Source organism: Megalops cyprinoides, chromosome 7 (genome assembly GCF_013368585.1).
Source record: "Megalops cyprinoides isolate fMegCyp1 chromosome 7, fMegCyp1.pri, whole genome shotgun sequence".
Lineage (NCBI taxonomy): Eukaryota > Metazoa > Chordata > Actinopteri > Elopiformes > Megalopidae > Megalops > Megalops cyprinoides.
Genome location: NC_050589.1, coordinates 4183179 through 4194187, shown reverse-complemented (window position 1 = coordinate 4194187; position 11009 = coordinate 4183179). Strand labels below are relative to the sequence as shown.

The window sequence follows — 11009 nt, the reverse complement described above, 5'->3', positions numbered from 1 at the left end:
TTAATTCGGTTCGGCAGGAATTATGGCGCGCCGTATCTCTGTCTCCTGTTAAGCAGAACTATTGCGTTGACCTCGCAAGACAGGAGTAATATAAACATAAAAGCGCAAACAAAACATGTTGAAATTATTGAAACAACAGCTCAGCTACACTGTAAGATGCGATTTATTGGAATGGATTGTTTCTTGAGGCACTACGAACGAGCTATCAAGCGCTGTCATTTGAGAAGGTCTCGGAATTTCTGGCCTATGTTTATGTAAACACTCGGATCATTTTGATCCCAGCATGAAATAAACATTATATTTATTATTCTGTGGGAAATATTTGATATTGTATCACATAAATGTCAGTGATTCATTGTATACATGTTGCAAGATGTATTCAACATGTACTATTATTAACATTAAAAAGATAGGTTAATCTTTCACCATTCATCCAAAAACATTTTTTTCATAATTGCAAAGTTTGCAAAATTGTTTTTGGTTTTTCATCTACATGTTCACATATCATGCGATATAATAGTCACATTATTTCTTGCATCACTATTACATTGCATGATATGAACTGCACTCATCAACGTCGATTACATTTTATGCATATGCATATATATATATATATATATATATATATATATATATATATATATATATATATATATATATATATATATAGTATATACATGCCCAAACAATGCATGCACGCTTTAAACAGGTGCAAGGTAGAGTCATACTTACCACATGAGAGGGTCTTTCTTTCCTTCTTGAGGCTACCTGGACCGCCTATAATGCCGCTGTTTATTGTTTACACCGCTAAAGTAAATAAGGAAGTCGCCCCCCCCCCCCTATGCACAGATGGGGAATAGCCGCACAAAAATAGAAAAAAGGTTTTTTTTTCCATTTAAAGGTTTGTCATATTTATTTCTGTTCCTAAGAACAGAGAATCCTGCACCGCTTCTGGTCGCGTTCTCAGCTGAGTGTACAGATCGCTGAGAGGGCTGCACCAGTCTGGCCAACATATGAAACGCAGTCACCGCGTACACGGGTGCTAAATCATCTCCTAAAACCATAGGCACTTTTCATTTGACCTTATACCTATTGATGGATCTCAATTAATGGTGTCAAAAATAACTGAATGAAAGAAGGAGGTTGCTGCACCGAAATAAAATAATAAGTTTCTAAAGTTACACGTTAAAATCGTAGCAATGATGAATAGAAAATATATACAGGAGTCAAAAGGAACAAGGCAGACAGTTGCAGAAACTGTGTAAGATTATATAATAAGAATAATAATAATAATAATAATAATAATAATAATAATAATAATGATAATAACAACAACAATAATACATCATTTACGATACATTTGTACTGTACCTTAAATCCTTAGATGTCACAGTTTCATTCTTTATTTTGTATCATAATTGGACATTGTCGGTATTTGATTTGAAAACAATCACCTTGCAATTCAGGGATGCGACCTTGACCCTACATCCCGTGCAGTGTCCAGCGCGAGACCGGATCCCGCAGGTTTGCGAAAAAATAAGAGTTATAGCTCTTAAAGGGGCAGCCGAGGGGGTGAGAGAGAGAAGGGGGGGGGGGGGGGGAGAAAGAGTCTGAGATGGTGCGGAGAGAAGGAGGAGGAGGGGAAGAGATAAGTGATCTAAAGGGGAGACGATAGGACAAAAAGTGATGATGATGAATACATTGGAAAGTTTTTTGGCCCTGACGAGGGTGTCAGATTGAATGGCCTGTGCGCATGTGCGAAGGTGTCCAAACTGACAATGCTTGTGAGATGAAGATAGTGTTGTTGCTGCTTCTGGGCTCAAGGAGGACGAGAGGAATCTACAAGCCGACACCATGAGATCCAAGGCAAGGGCGAGAAAACTGGCCAAAAGTAGGTCTTTTTTTCCCTTCTTACACTTTCACCCGGCAGCTCGATACTCCGAACTCTCGTGCAGATCATAACTGTGTCCTTTTCATTTAACAGTTCCTGTAAGAAACGCTTCTTTGTCCTCGCAGATGATATTTTCTGTCTTCACAACAATCTAAAAGCTAAAATACATCAGAGCCTCGTATGCCCACCCTTTTGCTGTTGCTGCCGTAGTTTGCTTGTTCACAGCGTCAGAAGTTTCTTATGTGATGAAACATCGCTGATGTTTGTCGTTTAAATGATAAGGAGGAAAAAACAATTGTAATTCCACGAGAACGCGACGTTGTAGTTTCGCCGATTTCTGCTCAATGGGGTTAGAAACTGTAGAATCGTTAAACGAAAGTTAGCTAAAAGTTGTCGAAAGGGATAGTAACTTTTTTATTGAGTCGTTCCAAGTCTTGTGAAATAATATTCCTGGCTTTTGAAATAGTGGGCGCTGTAGCACTGCTCATGGCAGCGGGGAGTTGGGAATCCAAAGAGTGAGCAGCGCTCAGAAACACACACACACACCGACAAGGGGACACGTTATGTAGGAGAGGGAATTTGAAAGAAAATGGCTATGTTTTCACGGAGTTTTCCCCCAGTCTTTTTTTTTTACCTCACAAGAAATTGCATCCATGAAGCCTTTTTTCCCGGGCCGTTGTGTTTCAATTGTGTTGTGGCTCTCCTTCTGGGAATGGCAATCAATAATGTTCGTGCTGCAAGAAAATACATTTCTCTGGACTGTTGCTAACTTGGTGGTATTTCACATGGGAAATGCGTTTATTCTTTTTTAACTGTGTTGTTTACGTCGTTTGTTTTGGCTCAAGGTATTTTGCTTTAATTTTTATCTTTATTAAGTATTTATTATGTCTAGCATGCAATACACAGCTTCTATGTCTATTTTAAATGCATTCCTTGAGGTAGTAACGAATTTATCCATGTATGCCATGTTTCTTCTTACCGCTAGTAAACGTGCAACAATTTAGGAGACCTCTTGTTTTTATTTTCTGACTGTATTCCCGCAGGTTTTGCTTGTTTGTTGTATTAAGGCGTCCATTCCGGATTATAATTTGTCATGCACAAATTATTTTTTCCGGTGAGTTTTTTTTGTTGTTGTCGTATTAATAGTAATATGCTGCAGTCAATGTTCGTGCACAAATATCATCACCGTTTTACATATAAATCGTTAAGCGATTCAGTAAAAATCACACAAAATGTCACTATATGCTGATTTAAACGAACGTGAGCAACAAAAGGGGGTATTTGTATAATTTTTGAAACTGTGAGAAATTATGCATGGCCATTTTAATAGATAGTAACCTTGTTTTGTTAGTACAGGCTAACTTTTGGACATAATGAACTGATGTTTTAAATGTTGCATTGTATAATATGACCACTTGTTACGTTCATAATAAAAACACATTGAAGAGTGATGTGACACATGATATGACATAACTATATTTATGAAACGTGTATGCGTTTGCACTCTTTTGAGTCCAGTTCTATGTCTAATTTAGCGCAGTGCTAGTTTTATGTGTTTCTATTTGGCAAATATACCTATGTCTCTTATTATAACAATTTCAACAGCAACACAGTACTAACATATAAAATCCATGCATTTCTGATAATAGTATTATACATATATGCGTAAATATTAAATTTTCATGGAGTTGCGGTGAAGCTGAAGCACTGAGCAGTTTAATCCAATGTATTCGAGTAATTTGTCATGAGTTACTGTTTATAATCATATTCTAAATCGGTAATGTAGAGACAAGAGCTTTGTGCTCCTACTGACCCGAACAGAGGTGTAGTTTGTTCACTTTCGAATAATTTCGCTCGTGAAATACCTGTCTTTAGGAAATAATTACACATTTATAAAAGACATTTTCTTCTAACAGGTGGGGAGAAACGCAAGCCCAGTCTGCACATATTTACAAATGAATTCAATTAAACGGCACTATAATGACCGAATAAGAAGGTTAAGGCCTTTAAACTTGGATCAAGCAATGGTATTTTTTTTTCTTTGAGTTTCAAAAGAGACTCAGTGCACCATTTTACCATTTCATAACAGGCCTACGAGTTTCTAATTCATCAGCCCATAGGCCTGTCTCCCTCCTAGACTTTATCCTCAGCATCAAGACTAATAATTTGAAAAGTTTATCGTTATATTATCGACCAACACAATATTTCCATATTTTATTTTTTTTTCCTGTGCAAATCGTACATACAGAAATCGTTATATATACACACATACAAACATACACATGCTCATTTACATACGCACATTTTTATATTCATATTAAGAACGTTTTATTTTGGAAGTAATTTTGTTGCTAGTTTTATAGAGAAAGTCTTACGTGTTTGAGGAAATTAGGTGATTTAGATTGAGTCACCGGCTTAGTTGGAAACAGTTAAACAAAATCCACAGGGATTCCAGGCACTGCACTCCTCGTGCACTTTAATTTGTGTCGAAAGAGATAACCTCGCGCCGATCAATTATATCCGTTTCTTAGTTCCTTCATTGCTGCCTATGCTGGGAGTTAAAGCAGCAATATTAGAAATTGCCCGTATTCATCTCTCATACTATCAGGCCTTTATATAAACGGGGTGCCCAATAGAATTCAGATGCATAATTTAAAATATTGACATATGTCAGTGTTTGTAGATTTTTCTGTCCACACGTTTAACAGTTTAGCAGTTTGGTGCAACGCATGACTTTCTTTAAAACAGCAGGAGATTAAACACAAATTTGTTTCCTACTTGAAAATCAATCGTAATGTTCTTAAACATTATTTGTGAGATGTAGTTTGTAATAAGGTTATAACTATTAAGCAGTAACCAGTAGAATAGCAGCAACAGCAAGTGTGTATATATATATATGTATACTATTTTGCACAAAGGTTTATGATGTACGGTCGTCTCACAGCGATTGCCATGCAGTATTGTATATTTCATTTATTTAATATTTTATGCCAGTTAATCTGGATTTGTTACGGATGTGTAGATAAGTTTGTATTCAGTGTTAAAGCATATTGCCAGTTTATGGGTGAAGGGCCTGGCACTCTTACGGGAAAGATGCACGGTAGTATACGGAGAAAGTCAGAATTTTAATCTAAATATCTTTTGTTTGTATGCTGTCCTGGTGTTCTCTGCTCAGATTTATTTGTCATTCTGCTCTCGAGTACGCTGTCCTGTATTTCAGTTTGCCAGGACTGCTCATTTAGGCCTACACACTTAAATGTTACATACGTAACTAAACAGACGCCACAAACTTGAGCGCACGTGACCTGGGACCCTGGTTGACAGAGAATATCACAGAATAGACTGGGGACTGGGGAGAAATGGATCCTGGCTTCTCCATTTTATAGTACCTTTTAATTACATAGCTTTCTGGGGTACCACGTCCACTGAGGTCAGGAAGTTCCAAAATGCAGAAAAATGTGAAAGAAGCAAGTTCTTAACCACATTAAATTATCAATGAAATTGAGAGTATATGCATATGGACCTACTGAGAAAGAAAACAATTTTTTTTCTTCTTTTTGCAACAGAGCGTTTTATTGCGCGAGCTAAGTGTTTACATTACATCTGCTGGGAGACACCTTGAAATTTTCACGTCCGCAGAATAACTATCTACCTGTTTTATTTTTCCTTTGTATGTAATTAGATGTTGTACAATGTTACATGTGTCCACAGTGTGAAAAGTCGCTAAAAAATCAAAATCTATATGTATACAGGATGTTCGTATTAAGGGCCTCGAGGATTCTGTTAGATCACACCGTGGATTTTGCGGCGACTGGAGTCAATGGGCGGATTCGACACTGCACATCATTTAAAACAGCCGAGCCCCCACAAAAAGCAATTTAAGGCTTTATTCATTTTCTGTCTCAATGTGCGCAGCCACCGATTTCAGTTAGGTTATATTCTAATTTGAAGGAGAAAATGATGACAAAACATTTTGGAATCATTATAGCAGAACACTTTGCAGTTACATTGCATCTGTCCGTCAACATATACAGAATGTTTTGCCTGAACAAGAAAATATCAGTGTGCCGAGGCTGGTCAGACTTTCGCCGCATGGAAGTATCGCAATTCCGTGACGCCAGTACGCATTTTTGCCTTATGCATAAATTCGACATATTTACAACACACGTGTACAATCGATTAATAACTGCACAGGTAAATGCATGATCACAGCATCAGCGGTTCCTCATATTAACACCGAGCTGGCTGCAATATGTACTGCAATAAGAGATATATTCGCTCACTTCGCCGGTAACAGCCCGAGTGGTTCAGAGACTGGGGTACAGGGATGGAGTTTTTAAAACGGGAGCGCGCGCAGGTCATTTATGTGACCTGTTAGAATTTGCAGTACAAGACGGACAGTTTGTACGACGGTGCCTGGCGATTCATATCGTAATTATGACGCCCCTGTCTAACGTGTTTCTGTGACCTTACCAACTGACTAAAACGAAACAAGTGTAGAAGTTGCATCCAACATAATATCCCACCTTGAACAAGACCGGAAAGCTAACGATGCGCCTGTAAATAAGATACACCGTGTCGCTAATCCCGGGTTTCACGACACAGTCCCCCATCCTGTTATTCAGTGAACTCTGAAGTATAATAAAATATCAAAAATGGTAAGTTTTTCTGCAATGTATTTTCCCCCAAGCCATGGAATAATTCATTCAAAGCTGAAGCTGAACTTTCGACGATAGAAATCTTACTTTTTTTATTCACGTTATTGGGGCGCATTTTCACTAATTTCTAATGAGAAGAAGGTATGCACACTGTCTCTGTTTTATGTCACTTTTAAAGTGTGAGCCAGGCCACTTTGCACTTTGATTGAATCAGTCCCTGCTTAAATTATGAAGCGATAACCATAAAAAATATCCTAATGTTTGTTATTATTATTATTATTATTATTATTATTATTACTTTTTATAAATGTTTTCCCTGTGCAGATCTTTACTCAACGTTCCTTTAAAAATAAAAAAAATATATATATATTTTGAGACGACTGGATGGTAATGGAATATAAACCTTTTGAAATTATTCATGGGGTACAGTTAAATTTGGCCAAGTTTCAGAGAAAGAATTTTTTTCCTATTTAAGTAAACGAAGCTCAGCCTTGGTACTGCAACTTGACAAGAAGAAATGACGTCATTAAGTAAATATATCGTCTGGACACTTATCACCGACTATCAACACTCCCTCACACAGAGAACCATTATTAGGGAGGGAGTCGCGAGGTCTCAATAAAAGTTTGAGCTTTGTGATTGCTGATCCTTGGAGAATACTATTTATTCACGGAAGACGCTTTTCAATGAAAGGAAACTGGTGCGTACTGGAAAATAAAAGGACCTGGCTTGCAAATGCCTCTAATTCATTCTCTTTCTCGCTCCCTCTCTCTGTCTATCTTTCTCTCTCTCTCTCCCTCTCTCTCACTCTCTCGTTTAACAAAACAAATCTATAACGAACCCACAGACCTCGGAAAGTTCACCTGCGCCGCCCAGCATAGGACCAGCTGTAGGTGTTACACTACTTTACAACATGTTTACACGATTGATCCCTTTTTATAAGAACGTTCGTTTTTAACTGTGAAGTAAGATTGATTTTAATTTGGACGACTGTTTAGATAGGCTGTATGTGTTATGAACAACCCGTGTTGTTGCACAGCCTATGATGTTTTGACAGATCTAATAAAACCAACCCATAACACTGTAAACCAACAATGGGAACTGTGTTAAAGCCATGATAAAAGACACAGGCCCAAGAGTACACATGAGGCACTGAGTCTGCACAGTTAAAATGGCTGACAGTGAAGTTTCTTTACCCAGGTAGACATTGTTACGCAAAATAATATCTGAGAAAAAAAAATTGGCGGGTGGTAAAAATGCAATCCCTGCTCAGATTCATTACTAAAAGTTAAGGACAAAACCCCTTTGACTAGACTGAATGCCCTCCTCGTAGTATGTAAGGGAAATGCAAAAAGATGTGAGGTCATAAACTACAGACCCATTTATATTATCTTTTAACTGTTAGTATGTGTATGATAACAAGACTCAGTCAATGGCCAGCTTCATTGATACCTACCTGCAAACGGTCATAGAGTTGATATTATATCTATTAGTGTGGAGACAGTGTAGGTGTATGTCTGCAGAGAAGTACCTCTATACGAAAGGTAACCCACCAAAGGCGCCTTATTGCCTGGTTTTCAGTAGTGTTCCTCTGAACTCTGTATCTCTATACTTTCTATATCTTTCACACACATACACACAGGCTGATTCTCACAAGCATGCAAACACGTGCAAACATTTTGTACACACACATGCACATATGTACATTGTCATACATGTTCACACACATACAAGCGTTTGTTCACACACATACATGCACGCACGCATGCACACTTACAGCCACACACACACACACACACACACACACACACACACACACACAAATACACACACACAGATGCAGAGATCAGAGCAGGTTGAGGGTGGATGTTCCTGGGCCGAGTGTCGGCCCAAGAGCTAAATTAACCCCGGTCTTTCCAGAGTGGAAAGGTTGAGCAGTACTGCCAGGAGGAGTTGGCTTGGGTTTTTTCGGTGGGAGGGCTGTGCCTGGCCAGCTCAACCCGAGGCTGCTGTTTTAAACAGCCAGTGGTTTTTGGAGGTGAAGCAGCAGGGGCCTGACCTTGCCCAGGTCTGTCACAGGTGACTCATTACACAATCTCTACATGGCATGGTTCTGCTGAAGGCCTCTGTTTGACACATCTCGCTGACTCTGTGCAGGGAAGTCAGGTGTGGAAGGTCTCAAAGCACAGGGGGTGTGTGTGTGTGTGTGTGTGTGTGTGTGTGTGTGTGTGTGTGTGTGTGTGTGTGTCGGGGGGGGGCTTCAGTCTAACCACCATGGCACTTTGTCATTAAGTTTGAAAAACAAATTCAAGCACACATCACTTTTTTTTGCATTTGCATTTCTTGCACAACCCCAACAGTTTGGGGATTGACAAAATGAAATAAAATATTGTCTAAGAATAGCAAAAAAATGTACCTGTCTCCGATTTTTTTTCCAGTTAGATTGAATTTGGCCCTTAATCTGTGTAGACATTGCAATTCAGAATTCATATCTGCCTAAAAACCGTATCACTGCTCTCAAGTAGCTTTCTCAGACAGCAGCTTTCTCCTGTTCAATGAGGACATTATTGCAATATGAGATATTGCTAGTAGGTATGAGTGCCTGTTTTTAAGAGCTGCAAATCCTGATAAGTATTCTTTCCATGTAGCAGACCATTTTATTTATATATTTCATTTGTTATTGAAGAAAAAAACAGTCAGACCACATGGAGCAGCGTTCTCATAGAAACCTCAATACGAGCCATTACATAGCCGTTAAAGGCACGTCTGGGTGAACCGTGAGCTTATCGTGTTACAGCCAGCGCTGCCTTATGTCCCGGGCATGTCTCGCTTCTCCGGAGGCACAAAGGGAGAGGACGCTGGAGCTTTTCAGCTTTTGCAGCACGTCTCTCGATGAGGCGAACCTCGAACCCGAGCGGTCTCGTTACGTACGCTCCGAGCGTGAAGCCCATCCTGGAGGTTTCACCGGGGGAAAGCGGAGGGCATGGTGGGAGGACCGCGGCTGCGCCGGGAGTCGCTCGCCCGATCGTCGTAACCGCGGTGACGTCAGCGTGACGTAACGCCCCTCGCTCCTCTTCTTCTGAGGGTCGAGTCCTTCACTACCCAGCATGCATTGCGCTTCCTGCAGTCCTCCTCACACACGGTGCAGAGATTCTTGCACCGGGGGCCCCCGTGCCGTTCCGCCCCCCCCGGTGCGGCCTGGTAGACCTGGTCTCTGCAGGACCCTCACAGTGGGAACGGCTCACCGTCACTCACAGATGTCCTGCTGCCGCCAAGATCACAGAGCTGGATCTTGGAATGTAAGCAACACAAAAGAGGACTGGGCCCTTCGAGAGCAGAGAACAGGCTCTACACAAGCTGTCGTTCAGCACAGAGACCCACGGGGTGAAGTTTTACTAACCGCAAACTGTGTACTGGACCGACACAGAAATATAATTATCGCAGAATGAAAGGTCCTGTGTTGATTATTGGAGGCTATAAAATGACAAGAAGTCTAACTCATAAAATACCTGTGAAGTCAGAGTCAAACATTTTTAGGTGTCCAGCAAAAGGAATTCAATGACGGAGGTTTATGCCCGTTCAGCAGGCACTAAAATTGTAAATTGCAGAATCTTTAATAATAGTAATCGAAGTGCAAGACTGCAATAAGGAAATTTTGTGCACTTAGTGAATGTTATGGTTGCGCAAGACCCTGACAAAACCTTGCTTTCGATCTGCCTGCCATCGAAAGAAAATACAAAGATTGTCTGATAATTCGTTATTTATTTATTTTTTACTGAAACAGAGGCGTCAGCCACAATGGTGTTTTTTGTGTTCATATTGGATATCCACCAGGCACTCTTTGTTTATAACAAGCACAGCATTTGGAATGTAGACAGTCACCTGCTTCTCTCTCCCATATTGATGAATAAGATCATGAAAACTACATCTGTGGGACCTCTGTGCCCCTTATCCTCTGGCATGGGAACCTGGAAGAAAACCACAGACGACAGTGTGTGTGTGTGTGTGTGTCTGTGTGTTTTTGGGGGGGGATTTTGAAGGAGAAAGAGAGAGAGATAGAGAGAGAGGCATTTTGAGGGGTTTGCACGTAAGTTGCAAGATTCAGATATCAAAGGAAGCCCTCAACCACCACCTAGCTGCATGTGTACATGCACAGATTGAAAAATTAAACACCGTTCCACTGAAGAAACGGGGGTTACATGCTCAACATACTGACTGCTTGTGTGTGCGCATGTGTGTGTGTGTGTGTGTGAGAGAGCGAGAGAGGCGGGGCGAGTTGCAGCTGGCACAGTTACTGCAGCCAGCCGTGCAAGGGTGTCCGTACCAAGACACGGCCTCAGACCTTGATGTTCCATCCTGTACAGAGATAAGGAGACAAATACTGTCCCCATGGCATTTTCGGGGGAGAGATGCATTTCGTGCACTCTTTCAAGTCTGCTATCAGCCGTGCTTTCAAAAGC

General features: G+C 40.3%; 1 protein-coding gene across 5 annotated transcripts in view; it reads left to right on the top strand.

Annotated features, from left to right (window-relative positions):
* The first annotated feature begins 1726 nt into the window (after positions 1–1726).
* prdm16 (PR domain containing 16) overlaps positions 1727–11009 on the top strand; it is a 197863-nt gene continuing 188580 nt past the window's right edge. For all 5 annotated transcript variants that reach the window (XM_036533391.1, XM_036533388.1, XM_036533387.1 and 2 more), the window contains exon 1: positions 1727–1891. In XM_036533391.1, the coding sequence (XP_036389284.1) occupies positions 1855–1891 (37 nt within the window). In that variant the 5' untranslated portion in view covers positions 1727–1854. The remainder of the gene's footprint in view (positions 1892–11009) is intronic.